Source organism: Cuculus canorus, chromosome 3, assembly GCF_017976375.1.
Source record: "Cuculus canorus isolate bCucCan1 chromosome 3, bCucCan1.pri, whole genome shotgun sequence".
NCBI lineage: Eukaryota > Metazoa > Chordata > Aves > Cuculiformes > Cuculidae > Cuculus > Cuculus canorus.
In genome coordinates, this window is record NC_071403.1 from 38,248,506 (window position 1) to 38,272,227 (window position 23,722).

The following is a 23,722-nucleotide window of genomic DNA, read 5'->3' on the forward strand; positions in this document are numbered from 1 at the left end:
TATCCAGGCAAACTAGACTTAAATAAGACATCTCTTGGAAACAGGCTCAGCTTTAAACAAGACTGAAGAGCCGCACTTCATTTCTGCTCATCCTGCTGATAGGGGCAAGACTAGCATTGTTAGCTGTTCAAGGGACATTCATGAGATATCTGTTGAGGGAGACAGCTGGAATATTTTCCTTGTCACTAAATGGGCAGGTGCAAATTCAAGTTTCTTCCCTCCATTTCCAGAAATGCTCATACCTGGCAGACCACGACCTGACAGAGTGTCTTGAGTATTCATTCCTCAGAGGGTGCTATTCCCTAGCAGATCACTACACAAATGGTATTGGAAGAACATTAAACATCAGTGACTTATCAGAGTCACCATTCCTTTGATCAAACGCTGAAAATGTTGATAAAAACTCTGCAAGCATAAGATAGCATAAGATATAATTGTCATGGAAAAATATTTTCAGGATTTGTATCGTGCAGTGTAGTTCTGTCGCAGCTGATACTTCAATTCAAACTACCGTTAGTCAGAATTATCTGCAAAGAGAAGTATAGATTAAAGAGCGTTACAGTGCGGAAGCATTCGCAGAATCATATAGTCAAAATTTGGGCTGGTAGCTTTAATATAGAATAAACTCAGAGGATACCTTCGGAAGCGCACAAGCTATGAAAATGGTATTTGTACAAGAGATCTACAGAAAATTAATAGTCTGTGTGTTGAGAAGTTCACATTACTCATATCTACATCCAAAAAGGTGTTCATGAAATGCTCATTATAATATCAATGAAGAATAAAATAATTCATGATTTCATTTTCTTCCCACTTCATTGCCCTAGCATGTAGTCAAGTTGGAAATAAAAAATAAAGCAAATGTTTCTGCAATCTAAAATAAATCAGTAACTTACTAACTGAAAATAAAAGACAAAAAATAAATGCTCTTTCATATGGAACACATGCTTTTTTTTTTCAGCTGAGACAATACTGTAGTTTTATTCAAAACCATTGACAATATTCTCTCCAATCACTGTTGAGAATAAAAAGTAGTATTTAGGTATTTAATGTAGAAGAAAAGTTTGATTCTTACAATAAAATTATGAAAGGCATAATAGAAGAGCAAGGATTGAAAACAAACATAAATATGAACTCCTGACTGTAGCTGAAAACAAGAGAATCTTTTCCAAAACCAAAGTTAGAGATTTAGCAACCTTCATGTAGGCAACTTTCCTTAAAGATCTGAGTGAGTGCATCCACTTTTTGAAGACTTAGAATTATTGACTTTGATAGAAAGAAATAATTCTCAACAAAAAATTAAAATCACAGGGTTTGTGTTAGTAGTAATAGCAATAATAGTGATTTCAAGGATATTGACATATTCAATGAGTCCACAAATGTAAGACTTATGTCTTATGTCTTATTGTTAAAACTTGTTAAAGGCAAATATTTATTTAAAGACAAGTTTTGGCTGCAGTTAAAAATTCTTTCATGAAGATTTCCGAGACTCGAGAAGAGACTCAAAATAACTGTAAGTACAAGAACCAAGAAGAGATATTGCTTCCTGTCCTGCTTGGAGTAGTGGTGATTTGAGACAGCAGAACTAAGAAACTAATCTACAGAATGATCAGGGAGAGGAGACAATGGAGGAATGAAGTTGGGATGGAGAGATGTGTGCCTATGGGGAACATAGGCTCAGGCACCCCACTACTGTATCTAGGGACAACGGACCATCACAGCTGTCTAGCACTGGGAGGAGTGTCCCACTGCAAATGGTTCTGGCAGGGTCATAGGTCCTGAAGCTCACCAAATCAGTAGAGTGCAGAGTGGAGTAATCTTTTTTCTTCTTATTTGGGTTACTCATGTAGAAAACACAGTCAGAAAGCAGAAAATGTAACGCATGATTTATATACCTAAAGAGAGTTGGTGAACACTAGAAGTACACTCAAGAATTTCAGTGTTCACTTTTTGAGAGTTCTATAGTTTAATATTTTTTGAGAGTTGTATAGTTTAATATTTATGTTATTAGAAATTTAAAGCTTAAAATTATTACTAAGACGACTTTATTCTCTGAAATATTAAAGAAATCAAGGAATTTTTCACATGTTAAAATCATTGTAAGATTCTACTTTAGAGACTGTTTCTTGATACACCAAGTACAGTATTAGTCCAGTGCTTTCCAGACCTACAGGCACTACCACAGTAAGTAATAATCTTAGAATCATAGAATGATTTGGGTTGGAAGGGACCTTAAAATCATCTAGTTCTAACATGCCCCACTAGATCAGTCTGCTCAGGGCCCCATCCAACCTGTTCCAGGGAGGGAGCATCCATCCCAGTTCCAGGGAGGGAGCATCCAAAACTTCCCTGTTCCTTGGAAACCTGTTGCAGTCTTTCACCACTCTCATTGTGAAGAATTTCTTCCTTATGTCTAGTCTAAATCTGCCTCTCTCCAATTTACAGCCATTCCCCCTCATCCTATCACTACAAGCCTTTATAAACAGTCCCTCCCCAGCTTTCTTGTAGGTCCACTTCAGGTACTGGAAGGCCATTATAAAGTCACCCTGGAGTCTTCTCTTCTACTGGCTGAACAACCTCAACTCTTTCAGCCTATCCTCATAACAGAGGTGCTCCAGCCCTCTGATCTTCTTTGTAGCCCTGAAATCTGGGATTGCTCCGACCCAAGTGTAGGACCTTGCTCTTGGCCCTCTTGAACCTCATGAAGTTCACATAGGCCCACTTCTCCAGATTGCCCAGGTCCCTCTGGATGACATCCTGTCCTAACAGTGTGGCAACTGTACCACTCAGCTTGGTGTCATCTGCAAACTTGCTGAGGGTGCACTTGATCTCAATGTCTATATCATTGATGAAGATATTAAACAGCACTGGTCCCAGTACAGACCCCTGAGGGACACCACTTGTCACAGATCTCCATCTGGACTTTGAGCCATTGACCACTACTCTCTGAGTGCAACTATACAACCATTTCCTTATCCACTGAATAGTCCACCCATCAAATCCATATCTCTCCAATTTAGAGAGAAGAATGCTGTGGGGAAGCATGTAAAAGGCTTTACGGAAGTCCAGATAGATTACATCCTGTGCCCATTGCTGCAGTTACCCCATTATAAAAAGCCACTAGATTGGTCATACAGGACTTGCCCCTGGTGAAGCCATGCTGACTGCCATTAATCACCTCAGTGTCCTCCACATGCTTTAGCATAGCTTCTGGGAGGATCTGTTCCATGATCTTCCCAGGCACAGAGGTGAGGCTGACAGGTCAGGGTTGTCTTTTCTACCTTTTTTAAAAATGGGCACAATGTTACCCTTCTTCCAGTCAGCAGGAATTTCTCCTGACTGCCATGACTTTTCAAATATCATAAAGAGTAGCTTGGCCACCACATCAGCTGATTGCCTCAGGACTCTGGGATGCATCTTATCAGGAATACGTTTTCTTTAACCTCCCTTTCTAAGCGACGTTCCTGTAGAAGCCCTTCTTGTTAGTCTTTACTTCCCTTGCCAAATTCAGCTCCAGCTATGCCTTGGCCTTCCTGACTCCATCCCTACACAACTGGGCAGCGTCATGGCAGTCGTGAATGAATGAATGAATGAATTAATGAATCCTATGAATCCAATATCAGTTTATTAATAAATGAATCCAATATCACTTTATAGTTCTGGTAGCCTCTGCAGAAGCAACAATTTCTCTACTTTTCTATCCTTAGCACAACACACTGAAGAGTGGACAGGAACCGTGTTGAAAACCTACTGTACTCATTTGTCTTTTGTGAAACTGCCATTAGCTCTTCACAGTGTGAAATGCATTAACCTTTACTGGGTGACAAATGAAATGATGGCAAATATATTTTGAAAGAAAATTCCTGCTGATTAGTTTTTAAGACAAAAACCTAGCCCTTATCATTGTTTTGATTGTGTAGTTGAAATTATCTTAATTCATTAACTCAGGCAAAATTGCACATTGCCCTCCCACCCTGATACACTAATGCCCGCATATGCACATTTAATTAACATTTAATTTTAATTTTAAGTGTGTGCTGAAACCTCATCATTATTTGTAGCTAACAGTGCAAAGCAAAAAGGCTTTCCTGAAATTGCATTCTCACATATTTGTAGCTGGTTTTTTTTGATAATTTCCAAAGTTACTAAGGTCTCTTTTTTCCATAATAACTACCACCTAATGAAGTTCCCCTTGTGATCTTTCTTGCTTAAGCTCTGTACAAACCACTAAAGGAAAGCAACGATAAATCACTGGAAACCTCTGCTTCAAAAGCAACTTGCAAGCAAAAGATAAAAAAGTTATAATACAAAGTTCATGGATTTCTCACTTGAGATACATGAGGGGAATAAGCATGGAGCTGTGCCTCTGGACAGAGTGCTTTGCTGCACTTGTTTGTGGAATGAAGAAAGAGAATAGGTTGGGCAAAACCAGTTTTGGCTATTACTGATCACTTCCTCTGGTTTACTGACAGCAGAATTGAGCATTACATTCTCCAGAGTATTTCAGGTGGCTTTTAGGTAATCAAAATTATGAAGTCTAGAACAAGACATGTATTTTATGATAAATATTTCTCACATACATTTATTCTGCCTGGGCATCTGATAACAAGGCTACTCTTTCGGTGAAAAAAGTGCTTGTATTAAGTTCTGAGTTGACATGCCTCTTACTACAGTGACGATTTTATCAAATATACTTACAGATTAAAAATACAGAAAGAAAAAATACTTTTAGAGCCCTTTTTTGAAGGAGAAAGAAAACCTTGTATCCTCAGAATTCACTCTCTACTGCTACAATAACGTCCTCACTGGCTTTACAGATTGTGACACAAATTAAAAGCAGAGCACATATTGGTTCTGCTCCAAGTGATAGCATGTAGTCAGCCATCCAGTCATGTAGCTGTCCCAGGCAGACAGGGTCACATTCGACCTCTACCATGGATCTTTTGCCATAATTAAAAAAATAAACAAGACAAACCAAAACCAACATTGAATTTTTACAGGGGTTCAGTTTTGGACATCTCCTTGTGAATTATGCACATTTTTTTAGTCCTATCATGAATAGTGATGCAACAAAATCTCTAGGAAGAAGGAGGTTTGAAGTTTTCCCTTAATAATGTTTTCTCAAAAATTAAAATTTTACTGAGTTCGTCACAACTATAGTTTAAATATTGGTATTATAAAAATATGAAAGGTGTATAGCCTAAATTGTATCATATACATGGGATATTGCCTCTCTGGGAGGTTTGTTGTATCCTATAATATATGTATGCTCATGTAACAATTCAGTTGACTTCAGCAGGGGTTACATAGATAGACTTGTTATGCAGGTCTATACATCCTACCTGTTACAGGAGGAAAAGGTCAAAGCAAAATGAGGTTCTTAACATTTGAATAGATATATTAAATGATGACTCTAAAAACAGTAAAATAGTTCCCAGAAAACCATATTTATGGTAATTGTGTCGATTGTGAATAAACTCTTAGTGAAGACTGAAACAAGATTTAGCCTTCCAGACATGCATAGAGAACCACAACTGAAATCTACATAATTGAATATAGGAAAATATTGAGTTCATTTACATACCAAAGGAGGCCACAAAGTCTTAGATTCATTGTGCCTTTGGCACTTTGACTCCAGGAAAAGGTACAGACATACTTTTGAAGTTGTGAGAACATAAGCATGTATAGGGAGTAGCAGGTCTTTACTCATTACATATTTGTAAAGGATTTTTTAAAACTATCTTTGAAGACAGAAAGAAGAGACTTCTCCAGTGAAAAAGTTTTTTCTGTGCCTGCAATTTAATATTTTCCTTTCTTATGATAAATGCTTTTTCATGGCACTAAGGAGAACTTCTAGGCCAGAGACAAGTTCATACTGTGCTGTAGAACTGATTCTGAAAAAAGCCCAAATCAACCACAGGACTCAAGTGAGGCTTATTCAGGACTTAAAGCTACAGCTTTTTGATTCAGATTTCTAAGCTCAAAACTGAGGACTTACCATGATTTTGTGCAACCGAACTGATCTGGCTGAAACAGGTAAGTTTTAGCATATGAGACTGTTTGGGATGAAAAAAAATGGTATCTTCTACAGACTGTTTGTTTAGTCTTCTGTAGATCATATGTTCTGTTTTGTTAGTTCAGCTTTTTTCTTCCAAATGTAATGAGTCTGAAGAACAACATAGCTGCTTACTATGTGCATTACAATGTTCTTCTGATCATATTTTGCATTCAGGGAGGGGACCAGAGTTGCATCCTCTGTATATTACCTGCAGCATTGTCTTTCAGATCTTGGAACAGAGAGGGCAAGAGAAAAAGGACAACCATTACAGAGTGGAAAAAGAATCAGAAGTATGGAGAAAAGGACAAGAATGTGGAATAGAGAAAAATCAGTTAGTAGTGTCATGTGGTATCCCTTCTGTTACCTATTGGTGTTGCTGTTTCTACCATTAGTCAAATATTTTGTAGTCACTTATTTACTTCATAATTCCAGAAACAGACTTACTTACATAAATCAGCTGTGCTGTAGGCACGTATTAGGAAAAAAATCAGAACATAAATCTTGCTGGTCCCTTTTGTCCACGTGCTGCTTCAACAAATTCCCACTCAGGGATCTGAAGTCTGAATGGTTATATCGCAGTGCAACAAAGTAAGATTTATACTAAGACACAGGGCTAAGAATAAAGTATGAAATAACCATGATTTCCAATACAATTGTTTAAAGCTGACAAAAGAACATGACAATGGGATTACACGTATGAGAAATATAGCTGGTTGTCCATAGCTTTTATTTAAGTCTTTAGACGTAGTGACTTTATAGTTCAGATCTGCTTATCTCCTTCATGTTCCCTGTTACCAGTCTGGTCTGCCCATGTGAAGCAGTAACAGTGTCAAGTCTGCAATTCTCTGTAAAGCTCTCTTTGACTGTAGATTTGAATTGGTTTTAAGTTAGTGGAAAAGCACTGCAGAAGAAAACATTGTTGCTGTTTTACACCTATCTGTACATTTGCAAATACTGGAGACATTTTGATATTAATATTCAATAATCTTTTTTAAGCTCCACTCAGATGATACTGCAGTGGGTGAAGGCAGGGAGTATAATAGTTAGTGTTTTTTGAATCATAAACTGAAGTTTTCTTCAAATGCTGTTAAAAATAAAACTTCTAAAAATTAAAGACGAAATCAAGAAAACCTGTGCTAAGGATTACACTTTTCCACTACTATACATTTTTCCACTACTGTCTATAGAAATTGCTTTTATTTAAACAAAAGGCTACAGTCAAACCATCATGAAGACAGCTAAAGAAATCACTGAGCTGTTGGAAATCACTGGCTAAGCAGATGGTGTCAAATAAAGCTAGCCTTTTTTTTGAAATTATAACCTGTTTGTAAATGCAAATAATATGTTCTTAATTTAAATTTATTTTACTATTTAAACTCAATTATTATCTTAATCTGTGCCAGAAGCAATTGGATTTTTTGAAAGTAGAAAAGATGTTTCAATTCTCTAACCATTGAATAAAAATTACATGAAGGAAAATGAGCTTTATTAATTTATTCTTGTAGGATGCAGTGGCCAGAAAATAATTTACAAATAGTATTATATTTGTTTAATAAATCATTTAGCTTATCAAAATGGGTTCTAATTAAAATTGACTTTTTCTATATATACGGTACATCTACAGTACGTAAATAAACTATTTTAAAATGCTAGGTTTGTACCATTTTAATTGAATTCCAATTTCCATCCTAATGAAGCTTGACAGATATTGCAAGTAAAAATGAAATCAGTATCTAGTAAAAAAGAAATTCACAATTTACCATTATCTGTCATAAAAAAAGCCTATCATGTAAAGACTAAAAATCTGGATAAACATCTCTTGAACTATAGAATTAATAGACATTTAGGCTATCTTTCTCTCTAAGAATGAAACATAAATTTAGCAAGAGAGGCTGTGTTTTATCACCATCTTAGTAATCAGACAGCAAGAATCAGTGTCTCTCTCCCATTCTGTAGGGGAAAAGAATAATTGATGATTTATGCAAAAAAGATTAAAATCGATGTTTTGAAATCCAGGTTTCTTGTTTGTTGATTTAAATCATTATTAAAATTGCTGATTTAAAAGGTTTTTCAATCATTTTTATTTAAAGGAATCCACCCTCTACTGCTTTAAATGTTGCTTAATCTGGTAAAATGAACACTGCCTAGTACTACAATCTGCTTAAACAGAGCAGAAACCAGTCAACATTAGCATCAGAAAGAAAAGAAAAGCTTCTCCATTTCTGAAAGCAGTTGACCTGCCTCAGAGAGGGCAACTCTGTTTTTTTCTGTCCTCAGCATGTCCTGGACTGAAGCCAGGACTGCCTTATAACACATTTCAAACTAAACGATTTTCTACTTTCAGGAGCAGAGCAGTGGAAGCAGCATGAATCCACCTGTGACTCAGTGTTTATATTGTAAGCAATGAGTAAAAGTACTCAAAATATTTATTGACTAGATTTCTTTCAAGGATTAAGTACCTTAAGGCGTAGATTGGGACTTTTGACAATCTACGTAGTTGCACAGATTTCATCTTTAAATCAGTGTGAATTGATGTCTCTAATAATTTGAAAACACTACTAGGCTTCTAAATATATTTCTCATTATATAAGTAACCTTAAAATAAGTTCCAAATACTTATAAGCATAAGGTTCTTTTTTAAAAAGTGAATAAATTATCAGACCTACAGCCCAGCTATTTGCACACAAGTAAATCTGAGTTAACTGCACACATATACTCTTAGCCCATCACAGACTAGCAACACAACACTACCCAACACAGCACATCAGCTTAAACCTCTGGTTTACAGATTTTAAGGCTTCCTGCAGTCCATAGCTAGTTGATTTTCTAATGGGTTATCTACAGTAACAATATATTAGAGTTTCTCCCTACCAACTGAACGTGCATACATACCATACCAGCTATGAGTAACATTGTCCATAAATTCTTAAATCTAAAAGTTAAGGTAACAAACGTGGCTTTGCGGTTGCTCGGCTCACAGGCTAGGAGAAAGCATCCAGGCTGCAGCCATACTAACCAGCTCGGGTGTCCACAGGCACAGGGGAAGTTCCGAGAAATTTCAGCTAGAATTTGGAGCTTCTGATCCGTCCAAAGATGTACTTTTTTCACAGGCAGTCCTGGAGCTTCTGATCTAACTGTTCAGGTAACCAGATAGTTGATTTTATGTGGTACTTCTGAACAAGAACACACTGATTCCTTCAAAAAAATCGTTGCCAGAATTGTTGCATTTTCCTTACCCCTCCTCAAAATGTATACTCTCTACTTCCTCATCAACACTGAAATCCGGAAACACCTCATATGCCTTTTGCCATGAAAATGAATCATCTAATCTAATTTATTCATCTAGGCGCCTTTTGCAGTCAACACAACTAGTAGCTCTAGCAGCAACTCATGAATTACCACAAGAAGTAGCTATCTTCCTCTTGCCCATAGTGTGACTTTGCTTTACTTTTTGCCAGCTAGACACTGCTGTTAGCTTCTGGCCATCATACTCATGAAGTTATGATTTTACCCTGTGGCTCCTGCGTGTTATTTCTGATACAGTATCAGTTTTATGTATATTAATCTTAAAGCATATAGATCTTGTTAAATCTGCCCTTTGAGATGGTTTACATCTTCAAACTTTTCATAGTTATAATACAGACTGGAAAAAGGACTGACATCCCAAAGCTAATTTTGATTTTTGTAACTGACAAGCTGTATGTGGCCCTGGGGGTAGTCTGTCTCCTTGCAGCCTGCTCCAAGACAGAGGAAATGTGTAGTTGCACAGCTCTCAGCAGCAAAATAAGAACCAAATTGTGACTCACCGTCACATTTCTGTTTGAATCCTGCTTCTCTCTTGTTCCACGGGGAAAATAAGTTGTGGTAGACAAACAGCTGGCATAGAAACCCTGTCTTTCTCCTCTCCTCACCTCCCCAGATTAGATCAGCATACAGTCTCCGGTGCATTGCACCAGGCAGAGATAAATCTCTGTTCATTCTTCCTTGAGTGGGAGGAAAATGTCAGGGGACAGCCAACAACCTTGCACTGTGACCTGCAGTGGATTGGACTAGAAAGGACCAACTATAGAGCTGCTGGAGGTATGGCACACAGGCAGATTAAGCTGTACGTTGATAGAAGCCATTCTCAGAGGTGTTGGGCTTTTTGCATTCGTATTTCAGCGGTGGCAGTTCTAACTACGTCTACCATTGAGTCCAGTCCAATCCCCATGTTCATGAACACTGCAGAGTGGTTTGGTCAGATACCTCTGGCTTTCTAGGCAAGCTTGTAAGAGGATCACAGCAGATTCCCTGACTGTTACAGAATAGTCAGTAACAACCAAAAAGTAGTAACAATAATAACAACAGGAATAATAAAAACAATAACTACAACAACAAAAGATCCTGAGAGTATTGCAAAGATAGACTACTTGGTATCTATACTAAGATTGTTTTTTTGCATACAGTTTTACTTCCACATTTTAATAGTGTCTTCTGTGGTTGCAATTACATGTAATATGAGGATGCTGTAGATAATCCTTTGGAATCTTCTCCTAAATATATGTCAGCAGAAGACCCAAGTCCTGCCAGCTTTCTAAGGACACTTTTAAAATGGTCTTCTTCAAAGATCTCCTTTTGTCTTTCACTGTATTTGATGCATATTTCATCAGTATTTCCACAACTAACAATTTGTAGCTGTGGAAATGAATAATCAGTGCATGCGTCTTGCAATGTAAGTAGACAGGTCAGAGTCGTTGCTTGGTGGCTACATTTTTAAGCCACTTAGTCTCATTGTCATTACCATGGTGTCAACCCAGAAAAGCATCCCATGGTCCTTGTTCATCTACCTCTGAACAGGTCATGGTATTGACATAGGTGATTAGAAAGTGATGCCTTGAGATGAGCACCAACAGTATCACTCTGCTAGGGTTGGACCATATCACTAAAACAGCAACTATGCTGACTATGGCAGTGTTGAATCCTGCATCACAGTTCTGTTGTGCTCTCTGGAGGGTCGGGAGAGCACCCCAAAAGGTAAGGAGCCTGACAGTCCAGCTGATGAGTGGCTGACAGTGTAAAGTAGTTAAGAATAGCTGCCACAAGGAGCAAGCAGTTTAATACTAAGAAAGTCACAAGGACCCCAGTAAATCGTGGGCTGGGATGTAGGTTGAAACAAAATAAAATAAAAACCAGGAATTGTGTGAAGCAAGAGCTATTTTAATTGGTTTTTATTTGTCCAAACTATATGTTGCTGAAGTTTAGATCTGAACTTTCAGACTGCCTTCTGAGTGCCCACAGTAACCCCAGAGGAAAGTAAACTGCAGTAAAACATTAGCCCCAGTGTGAATTCTTCATTTTATGCAATAAGTAAAATTTCCATCTCATGGATCCAGTGTTTAAAAAATCAGGCAATAGATATACATCCATTCCAAATATAAGAAAACAAAACTAAACTAAATTAAACTTAATTAAGCTAAACTAATTATATAGCTTATTTACCCATCATGTTGAAGGTCATGTTACTGTGGAGCTGATGCCCTTTATCACTGAAGTCTATTGTTTTGCACACAAAAAATACAGAAAGATAAGCAATGTGACATCTAAAGAACACCTGCAAGAACACTGTAAAGCACTATAATATATATTGTATTATATAGTATTATATTGTATTATATTATATTATATTATATTATATTATATTATATTAAGTTAAATGATTGAAAAGTCACTTTCAATCTGAAAATTCTTATATTTTTGCTATTAAATTTGGACTAAAAAATCTTGTTAATGAGGTGGGTTTTTTTTCGCTTGGAGAACCTTGCGAGAGGTGCCACCACACTGCTTCTCTGACACTGATGTTATTAGGGAAGACCAATGTAACTTCGCAGATTTTCTTGATAGAAGCTTCAAAATAACCAGTGTTTCCATCAAGCCCGATAAGAATATCCAGATAAACTAGTGCTAGTATTTGGGTTAGGTCTGTCAGGCTGAACCACCTGTTTTGGCACTATTTGCTGCCAGAACAGAATTATAGATCTGTCCAACCGTTGATTAAAAAATTCATACAGACATTATCTCCTTGCTGTAGCTAACCAGTTATCAGACAAGTACTGTACAATTTGATGTGGTCCAAACACGAGCTCTTTAGTAGACAATGGGCTCACTCTCTAGTAGTGTTTAATGCAGATCCTCTTACAAATACTAACAATGAAAAATGGAAGATGAAAAGTACAAATTTCATATACTGAAATGCCACATAACCTTCAGAAGTACAGTAAAAATAACTTCCAGAAGACTGTTCAAAAGCATTTTTTCGTGGTGTTATTATTAAATTTGTATAAACAGTGGAGTAACCCACACTGGAAAAAAAAAAAACCATGTTAGAATGAAACTAAACTAAAATATTCAGTATTAAATTTAAAGAAGGTTGCGTTTTAAATATATCCCCTATCTGACTGTGGTTGATAAAATATTGTTATACATCTAAAATGTTATTTAAATATGAATGCTCAGGAAATATTAAAGTACATTAAATATTCGTATTTCAGACTATGTATTTATTTGTTAACACAATTGCCTTTTATTCTTGCAGGCCTAGCTTTGGCATACTTATTTCAGCAAAACTTTCACTGACTCCTTTACAAGTTTACCTGAATAAGGCTTGCACAGTTGATAGCTTTTACCTTTAAGTAACTTTATGAACAGTTCACAAATACTGTGTGCTCTTTATATTAAAATCAGGGCTACCAAACTAAGCTATTCTGACTCTGGCAAATCTTCAACTATAATGAACTACCAAAGCTTTACCTGAGCAAAGGCTTGAGGGTGGAACCACCTGACATTCAGATGTTTCCCTTCTTGTTTCACTCTAATGGAGCTGCCTAAGCAGTGTTGTTCTGCAAGTGAGACTAAAGCTATTTTTAGAGGTGTACAGAGATCTAGCCTCAGTAACTGGTAGAAACTCAGGCTACAGGAGTGAAAAATTAAAAACGGGAAAAATTGGGAAGCAATCCAACAAACAAAATGAAATTATTCTGGAATGAAAGCATTATTTGCAAAAATCAACAAATCATATTGACACACTAGCTCTATGACATTTTCAAAGTACATTTTTTGGTTAATTGTATTTGAAAATAGTTACCATACCTTCTGCTGCAATCTCCGACATGATGATGATGATGATGATGATGATGATAAGAAATACTCTGTTAAAAGGTCAAGATCTACTGTGGGAATTTAGATAATGGTTGCTGGCTCTTGCAAGAGCTGCAGAATGAGAAAGAGGGAGGTCCTTTGCTTTTTCTAATTCTGTTCCTTCTTCTTTTGCACCCCTCTGAACTTTCTGTTTCCTCTGCAGACTGTTGCCCTCATCGAGAAACCCAAGGCCTTCCAAAGGCAATTCTTAAAGCTCAGTCTTAAGTATCAGCTTCTAACAAAAATAGCTATGCCTCACAGTGAATCTTCAGTATGATTTTTTTCTGATATCCTAAGAACTATGTATACTAAAAATAAAAAATAGAGGTCCAGCTCTAAACAGGAATGCAGGGAAAAGCAGCAAAAGGCAAAAGAACTGGGAAAGAACAGTTTAACGCTCCTGCAGCCTCACTAGCATAATTGCAGTTCTTTGGGGGGGTATGTCAGGAAACATGAAATATAGAGTTCAAAGTAACCTTATCCATCCCAGCTCAACTTTATTCTTAGCACAGTCAGTGCTTAGCACATTCTTCCTGGCCTTATTTGGTTTGGGGAGGGTCCTATGAAGCTTACCGCTGACTAAGGGGGAGGGTAAATTTAGGTAATTTTCTCCACTTTGATTCTTAGTCACAGTTCAGAGCCAATTAGGACATCACTTTAAACCTATAAAATTGCTAACTTCCTGACTTTGGATTTTTTTTGATACTCCTTGGATTTGCTGCATTATCATCCATACCTGTGAAGTTCCTCTAAGTATTACAGAACACTGATAAAGATACAAATAGTAGTAGTTTATGTACTCTAAATGCATGACGGTAATATGCAATAATATTAAGCAGATAAGATATTTTTAGGTTTGATTCATGGAATTAAACAGTTCAAAAACCCCTTGATTTTAAACAAGCTATTATAAAACTGAAAACGTAGATTTTTAAAAGAATTTAGAGGAACAAAATAATTAACAATTTAAATAAGAATAATAATTGGAAAACTGAGCAATCTTTTCATTGCATTACTTGCAATTTCACAGTTGTGGAATACTTTATGTGGGCAAGAGCTTGAAAATGAAATTAGCAAAAAAATTGCTCTCGAGCCAGGATACCTCTACATAAATGTCATCGTCACATGAAATCAGAAACCATCTTAAACAGTTCTTACTTAGGGAACCTGTAGTCAGCTCGTCTGCACTACATGGGCTGGCATTTGTGCTTCTCATCTTCCCCCCAGGAGATATGAACACCTGGCTCTGTGGCAAAGTGTAAGGAGTGGAATCTGTTTATCCATAGCACAAGATGCAGAAGTGAATGGTCGCTGAACAGTTTACGATCAGCACTAGGATTTTTCTCTTCCCTCTACTCTAACACACTTCAAAACTGATGAATGTCCTAAAATGTTAGCTGTTTCTAGTCAAAGCTTACAGTCAGTACTCCACTCCTTTCTTCTTCGGCTATACTGACCTAATCTCTTGCACTGACAAGTTTTGATTGCTTGACGTTTAGTAGTCTGCTTCTCTGATCATCCTCATAACCCCCTATTTGCTCCCTTCAAAAGATCCTCCTCACTAAGGATGATGAAAAGGTTTTAGACAACAACTTATTAATTCAAAAAATACTCTTTCTTGAACACTGAAAAGCTCTGTGGAATCACATTCACATCAACAAAACAGCTGTCCACAATAGCTCAATGGTTAGTAAAGGGTGCTAGGATGTGTAAGACTAAGGCAAAGCCTCAATTACTTTATTCTCTCGTGTAGGAGCAGTTCCATTTTACATCAACAGTTAAATATTTTGAGTCATCTCTATTTTGACAGCTATGCTACTCGTTTGAGATGTGATAGATATCCATCTCAGCTGAATACCCCAAGCACACTAATCCATATTGCAAAGTCAGGATTGCTTTCTCTTGAGTTACTGTTCAAAGGGAAATAAAATAATAAAAGCTCAGTTTGGTTAAATAAGAGGAGAGAACTGGGGAAGATATTCACATCTACATTTTGCTCTTGTTTCATGTAGCAAGATTGTGAGGATTTGGGCTATGCACAGATATATCTGTTGGTAGAAGTGTATGCGTATTTTCTGTTGTCTCTCATTGTTTCCATTTCAGCTCTTACAACCTGCATTCTTGCTTCCATGCCTCACTTCCTTTGCTGCGGTTTATGCTTACCCTCAATCTTGGGTTGATATTCTGAAACCCAGATATAAGAGCAGAGGAAGTGAGAGAATCCTATTGGAAATCAATTTTCCACAATATCAGCTCAGTGGCCAGAAAGAGGACTGCTTAGTAGTCTCTGCATCTCTTATATATGCAAAACATTCATTCTGGGAAGCAGTCTAAAGCTACAATATGCACGAATATCTTACAAGTAGAGCTTTAGGCAGCTGCATTGGAAGTTACACAGTTGATCCCTTTAAGAGGGGCAAAGTCAAGGGAGCTGGGTGTCAATTTTGCTGGAGGTAATCACAGCCTTTGCAAAAATACACAAAACAAAGTTCTCCTTTTGTGTATATGTACGTAAATTTATTTTGAAAAAATGAACATTACAGTATGAAAATTGCACAGAATGTTATATTTCTTCTTTAAGAGTCTAAGCAAAAGAAATTTTCAAAATATTTAGGCTGGTTAGAAGGTTTTTTTAACGTAAAAAGTTTAGTCCCTGGATCAAGTTTAAAGATTTCTTTACCTTTAATCTATGAAATTCACATTATGCAGAAAGCCAGCACAAAATCTGTGCAGTTCTTCATCCAACATAGTAGAGATTAATTCCTTGACCTAGCTTATATATTGGACCTGACTCAGAATATATTTTAGTGGAAGCCTCTATCTGACCTGGTAGGAATTCTCCTTTAGTAAAATATCCTTTCTCTCTCCTTGTTTATGTTCCAAAATGTAACAAAACCAGAACACTGAAAACTATTTTGGTTCTTGCAAGAGATATTCAAACCTGAACACACACACACACAATTTCTCCTTATTTTCTTCCCATCAAGTCTCAGGCACAATGTAATAATACCATTGGCTCAAGTTAGCACTAGGTTATCCGTTCTCACTCACAGGGGCTACATGAAAAATGAACTGTTCCAGGATCAGATCTCACATTCGTGGTGATGGACGAAGTTGCAACAGCAAGTTGTGTATGCCTTCTCACACCAGGTTCTTGAGATACGTAAGTCTGTGTTAAAGAAAATAAAATGAATGTTCTCTTTGCTCTCTAGTTGCCTGCTTAGGGAAAAAGCAACAACCTCAGGAAGAGGGGAGAAGGAAATACTGTATGCTGCCACAGTTGTCTCTGTGTAATCATGTGCCTTGATCTCAGACAATGTGTCTTTCAGTGAGAATACTAACTGATGGATGAAAGAAAAGCAATTATTTGAACATTTTATTTTAGGAAAATGTCAGGGGTTTACTATTTGACAGATTCTAATACAAACTCCTACTTTTAGATTAAGAAGTTGTGTTGTTCATATAATCAAAGTACGAGTCTACAAATGTTTTATGACCTGATTTTTGGGTTGTCTTGATGATATTATTAAAAAGGGAATAGGGAAAGACAATAGTTCACATTGAATTATTAGGTAATGAGAGGAGAGACTTTCATACTGATGCAAGTAAGGATTTGAGAATGAGTAAAACTGTCAGACAACAAGAAAATGCAGAATAATATTTGAGCTTGTCAGCTAACACATTACTGAGGAATTCTCAGACTTCAGTCCTACAAGATCAAACTAAGGAAAAGAAAATTATATTTTATCTCAGTGTATGTTAAGCAACACTGCAGGATTAAGGAATGGAAACAACCTTAACTCTGATAAATCTGAAGGATCCTGGTAGTATGTTGTTGTCAGACATCAAGATAAGAGCTAAATATTGGATGGAAGTATAATGGTAGGGAGAGAGTGAATGGCACTGAATACAGTGAATAGTAAAGACACATGCAGAACCAAATGTAGGATGAGTGATGTCTGTCACTGATCTTTGATGAGCATATGAAGAAAAACAGTAATATTTGTTGGAGACATCATCTGGTCTCCACAGAAACAGATATTTCCACTCTTCTTTCATTTGTTTGGTTTGAGTTTGGGAATACTGTTATTTATAAATGAGATTTTTGTTCAGTTGCCTGTGTTTTTCAGTATGAAGACGAGCACACATTCATAATCTGATGCCCTTGAAGTCACAATCAGTCAGAGATGTAGTTGTGACCTTCTACGGACTATTACACAACTCCAAGGTAATTGTTTTTACATTTGTTATTGATATTTCATGAATATCAATGCAAGATATTGCAAGATTTTTAGGATCAAGACCAAAGTATAGACTTACTTTGGATATATTAAGGTACACCCAAAGAACATAACTAAACAAGCCCTAGGTTGTCATATTTGGTCTAGGTTAAAGTTTGGTCTATGTTTAAATATTTTCATATATCATTCTGCATCATTTTTCAGCTAGAGAGTTGCATACATACTATTTTTAAACGTTTTTCCCTAATACATCGGAGATACTTGAAGTCTGTAGTAGATCTGTCCTACGGATAGTGTAAAGAACTGGCAGGAAGTTAAGAAGCCCTGTCTCTACAGGCAGACTGGTCTGAAGGCAAATCAGCCTTTGCCTGAGGACAGCTGAGAATCACACTAGGGTCACATCACCTTGGCGCTCGGAGCTCATTAAGGGGCGTTTGGTCAGTTAGGTTTCACAAAAAGAAATTGCTCCAAAATTATAAGACAGAAACTCAGCAGATACAAAAGAATATATCGATGATACTGGGTATTTCACTTTATGATAGACAATACTCCTGGTTAGACATCATATTGCAAAACTGTTGATGTAACCTCAGTCCAAGTGTGTGACTGAATAATGAACCACTTCCGAAATCCAAAAAGTCCCACTGATTATAAAACTACTTCCAGGAAACAAGGATTTTTATTTTAAATGACTGCTTTTTCAATATTTTATTTTAAACAAAGTTTCTATGCTGAAAGAACAAGACTAAAAATATATATCCCACAGATATATGTAGCAAGAAAACTAAGTTGTTCTGAACCCAAAAGTTCAGACTCAGCTCCGAATTCCACTGATACATTTCAATTTTGTCTTCAGATGTTACTTTTTAAAAAGTTTCAGTAGAAATCAGCATGTAAAATATTTTTCTTTCAGACATGATCACAGTTGAGCATGCTGTCAAAAACCGATTAAAAAAAGACAATCTTGGACAAAAGACTGATTCAAAAAGAGACAGATAAATACATATTATGTTAAGTACTTGGGAAAAATACGGGATAAAAATAACACTCAAGCATCTTCACTAATTCGAACCCTTTTTGAAATGCTCAAAACTAGCTGCTCAGTCTGATCTTCACAAGGAAGTGAAGATTCTTTTCTATTTAATGACTTATTTTTCTGCTTGATATGTTATGCTATATGCCTTTTTAGACACTCAGGCTTGACTGCATTTCCCATAGTCACACTAGCAAAGGATTCCCCTTGTAAATAACTCCAGCCAAAACCTCAGGAAGTCCACCTGGATTTTGGCTCTTTCCAAGCTTTACTGAGAGCAGACACTGAGGATTTAGGAAACGTGAATGAAAGTCGCTTCTAAGCTGAGTACTATTGGTTTAGAAATGTAATAGTAGTATAGAAATAGGCTTGGACAATACAAAGTTATATGCCCTATTTCTTGCAGGTTTAAGTTGGTTGTTTTGTCCTGGACTGCCCAGTGTGTGTGATACAGTTACATCTCTTAGAATGGTCCTGCAGATAGTCTGCGTCTTCAGTGAGGTTTTTTTTTTAAAAGCAGTTTTTTTCTGTTATTCCCAGATCCCATCCCTGGGATATTAAGACCTCCCTGAGTCATGCATTTCCACAGGTAGGATAGATATCGGCTCCTGGTAGTTGATAAATCATTCTTTGATTCCCAAAATACAAAATTCTGCTGCTGTGAATAACCCTTTGTGTACCACAATTACTCACCCAGTAATATACAAACCTAGGATGCAAAATACTCAAGAAAAACTGACATCAGTTATTTGTCACAAGTATAAAAAGAAAGAGAGAGGAAAGGAGAATAAAAGGTAAAGTAGGCAAATATTTCAGCAACTATCAGCAATAAAAAAGAAATTACATGACAGCAACGAGATATACAAAAAAAATATTTGTTTCAACAACAGCTATATGTTTTCTTTGTGCTTCCTCTTTCTTTCTTCCTCATCCTAGCCACAGTCTTGGACAGATCAATGTCAGAATTGCCGATGAAGAACTCTATTATTATTATTATTATTATTATTATTATTATTATTATTATTATTATTATTAATCTAAACAGGAATTTTTTCCATAGGGTGATATAGCCTCTTTACAGAGTGGAAGTGGTAGATATGAATTAGTAAATTCAACCTTGTCAGTGCTGGCAGCTGCAACTGCAATGAAAATAGTACCTCTGAAAAATAAAGGAACTTTTAAAAGTAGAATAAATTTGAGCATTAACACTTTTATCACTCATCATAGCAGATATATACCAGTTTTCCTTGAATAGTACATCACCATGTGTCACTGTCAATCACATTAGATTCCTGTCCAAGCTCCAACATATGTCCAAAATCAACTTCCTATGCAAACAATAAAGAATATATGGCTGCAAAGCAGTCACTGAAAAGAATTGCTGTCTTTTCCTTACTCCTCCACCTCCCTCCCTGAAAAAAGCAGAACAGAAACAGGCCAAATAAAAAGGAATACAAGGATCCTAAAGGGACATCTAAATAATTTCTTTTTCCAAATTCACAGTTTAAATGAAAATAAAAGTGTTACCCCAGAGGCACAGAGTAGAAGGTCCTCAGCTGCGTCCCCAGGGCTCAGAAGGCAAGACAAGGACATTGGGGACTTTTGGAAGCACCCGGCTGCATTCCCAGGGCCTGAGGAAACCGTGCAGCTCTGGTACAACTGGCACAAACTGCAGCTGCCAAGGAGCTGTTGGCAGTTGTTCCCTGTGGGGTGAAGGGGCCACGCAGCCAGATTCAGCAGTGCAGCATGTCGAGCCACTGTGCCACTGTAAAACAATCCAGACTGTGACACAAGTATTTTCTGCAGCAGGGGGATTTGACCTCGAGTATAAGGGTTTGTGCTTGAGATAGTTTTGTGGGAAATAGCTATAACTGTAATTGTATATTTATAATTTGTGGAAACTTTTTGAAGTGAGAATTTGGATATAAATATAAATCCCTTGAAGATTTCCTTCTCGAATCATTCATGCTTCTTCACCTTTCCAGTGTTACGTGGCTGGTTTAGACTTTTGCTCAAATTCAAGATTGGTGGAAGGTTTTGTGAAGCAAACATAACCGGGATATTTGGATTCCACTTCACCTAATAAGGTTACCTTATGATGAACAAGGAAAAGCCATGTTTCTTGTTATTGATGTAACATACGTTTGAGAGGGGTTGGGGTTGGGTTGGGTTTTGCGTTTTTTTTTAGAGAGTAGGAAGGAAGCTAGGGTTTTTCTTAAGCTCTGCAAAAGGCAGACATGACAATATTCCTATTCCCTACATTTCAGTGTAACACAGTACCTGTTCTCCAAATAAGAAACAGAGAACGACAGCTGGGAAAGCAACCCTTTGGTTCAGCTACAGTAATAACAAAAGCAAGACAACATCAGAACTACACAGATGCAGGACTGGAAGTACAACCAACCAGAATGTACACTTTTCACACATCAAATTTCAGCTATCGTACATGATCACATTTATGTCCCATATACTGCAAAGTGATCCTGACAGAAATTTGTGTGTTTTGCAGTCCAGAGGTATTATGCACAGAGGCAGGATACTGCAAGCAGTGAGAGGTGTCCACCACAAGCAGGGTTATAGACGCAGTCCCATTCCTCTGCTGTCTGTCTCGACAGATCTGCTCTGAAAACGATACTATCCTGATTCCTTTACAGCATTTGTCAAATGAATCATTCTTACCTAACTATCCCCATCAATACATTTTTTTTCTTAGTTAAAAATCAGCTCTTCATTCATCACAGCAGTGTCCTGATGGTGACCAGCAAACACTACTGGCAAACTAATTTCTAATGGTCTTTTAAAATCACTCATAGTAAAGTTACCAGTTCATCCACTCCATATGAACACAAGTGGGATGTGAAATAACTTTGTCCTTCTCTTTTTGTCCTGAAAGACTGTTATCAACCCATACTAGGAAGAGAACAGAAGTTTTTCCCTTGTCTGGTTGTGCAAGTTCTGTCAACACTTTCACTGGACTAAGAAGGAGTGGAGGATCAGACACTTAAAGCTGGTGATCCTGAAGCATATTTATGTCTTGAATAGTCCAGAAGTTTATTGAGAGGTTATTTTAAACACGCCTGTAAGTTTTAAGTGCAAGGCAGTTGGAGGATATTAATACTGTCCTGAATTATTTAATAGGTATGACTAAGTCTTCTTTCAAGAGAGCAAAAATTGATGATACATAATTTTTGTTTGAGTCCTGAAGAAGAGGAATAATATCTAATGCAATCACTCAGGGAACTGATTTTTCCCGATGCAGCTTGACACCATTCGCTCTTGTCCTACCACCTGTCACTTGGGAGAAGAGACACCAACACCCACCTCTCTGCCACCTCCTATTTGGTAGTTGTAGAGAGAAAAAAGGTCTCCCTTCAGCCTCCTCTTCACCAGGCCAAACAGCTCCCGTTCCCTCAGCCACTCCTCATAACACTTATTTTCCATCTCCTTCATCAGTTCCGTCGCTTTTCTCTGGACAGGCTTAATGTCGTTCTCCTAGTGAGGGGGCCAAAACTGAACACAGAATTTGAGGCGTGGCCTCACTGGTGCTGAGTGCAGGGGCAGAATATCTCCCCTGGTCCTGCTGGCCACATCATTTCTGATACAAGCCAAGATGCTATTGGCTGCCTTGGCCACCTGGGCACACTGCTGCCTCATGTTCAGTCAGCTGTCGACCAGCACCCCCACATCCTTCTCTGCCAGGTAGCTTTCAAGTAATTCTTCCCCAAGCCTGTAGCTCTGCACAGGGTTGTTGTGCCCCAAGTGCAAGACTCAGCATTTGGCTTTGTTAAGCCTCATGCCATTTGTCTCAGCCCTGTGGTCCAGCCTCTTCATAACCCTTTGAAGAGCCTCCCTACCCTCCAGCTTCCTCCCAGTCTAGCATCATCCGCAAACTTGCTAAGGTTGCATTTGATCCCTTCATCTAGGTCGTTGGTAAAGATATTGAACAGGACTGGACCCTGCACTGAGTGCCAAGGAACACCACTTCTTACTTGCGTATCACCAATGAACTTTCACTAGGAGGAAAAATGAAAAGGCATTAAGAAGGGTGAAAAGCAAATTTTAGTTCCTTCAAGCAGCTTACATATATCCCATGATCTGTGTATGACACCAGATCAACACAATTTTGCTGTGGAAGTTATTGGTGATAAGTATCCCGTTCTCTTTGAAGGAGAGTGTTTCTACATTCTGCTGCTTCCAAATGGAATTACAACAGCACAGCAAACTATGCACCCCTTTACATGAGTAGCTGCCTCAGTGATTCATCAGACAAAAGTCACATGTGAAGTATAAGAACATTTCAAATAAAGCAATTCTTTTCCTGCTATAGCATGAATGGAAGGACTTTTTATTACCTGCTGCTCATGCAGTACAGGAGAGGTCCTGGCACCAAAGAACCTCTTACACTTACTCACTCAACTCAATCAGTTAGACCCAAGTTTTCAGAGTGTTAAAGATCACACTCAAACAAGTGGAGCTTGCTCAAAATTTCAAAAATAGAATGTAGGCTATGCACTTGTGTTGTGTGTACTCTTGCATTGCTGTTGTGTTTTGAGAACAAGTGCATGTGCAACCAATAACTATAAATATAAGTATTTAATTGAAAATATGAACACGCCATGATTATACTGAAAAACAATCTTTCTTTAAAGTTATCCAAAGTTTTGCAGTCAGTTGACCAACTGTCTTTCTTTAGATGTTCAACATAGCAGAGACTTTGAGTCAGGTTATGGAAGGAATGTATAAATGAATGAAGGAATAAATAGTAGCCACATGTTCTAAAGGTCTAATCCTTTATTATTTGGTATTCTCAATGTAAAAGGACATGTGCCATCTCTGTTACATTTCTTTGCAAACTTTGCTGCCCTCTTGTATTTACTTCTAAAAAAAAGTTGTAGTATACTCTCCAGAACTTAAAATTTATTTCATTAGCTGAGAATATCAAGATATTGGCTACCAGCTGTCAGTTCATTTTGTAAACTTTACAAGTATATTGGTTTGCAGCTGTTTGTACCATTACAGATATAATGTACAAAACCCTGTAGTTCATCTATAGAATGTTAGTTAGTAGTCTTACACAATGGCAGCAGCCTACCTCATCATAATCGGTTGGGAAGAAAATGAACTTTGGTGTGCAAAATACACTTACACACACACATTAGATACATTCCTAGAGATTCTCTAAGGATTCAATTTTCACAGTAATATTACCCTAATAAT

At 37.3% G+C, this 23,722-nt stretch overlaps 1 protein-coding gene across 6 annotated transcripts in view; it reads right to left on the bottom strand.

Annotated features, from left to right (window-relative positions):
* The window catches only part of TRDN (triadin), a 107,108-nt gene extending 86,943 nt beyond the window's left edge, over window positions 1-20,165 (bottom strand). The window contains exons 1-2 of one of the 6 annotated variants that reach the window (XM_054061947.1): window positions 20,033-20,165; window positions 16,326-16,400 (exon numbers count right to left, since the gene is read on the bottom strand). Coding sequence is in view for 2 of the 6 variants with exons in the window: in XM_009557253.2 (XP_009555548.2) it covers window positions 13,184-13,205 (22 nt within the window). In the remaining 4 variants the exon portion in view is untranslated. Of the gene's footprint in view, window positions 1-12,844; window positions 12,935-13,183; window positions 13,704-16,282; window positions 16,401-20,032 lie in introns of those variants that run through there. The other 5 variants (XM_054061944.1, XM_054061943.1, XM_009557253.2 and 2 more) reach the window with 5 other exon arrangements.
* Between the last annotated feature and the right edge of the window lie 3,557 nt (window positions 20,166-23,722).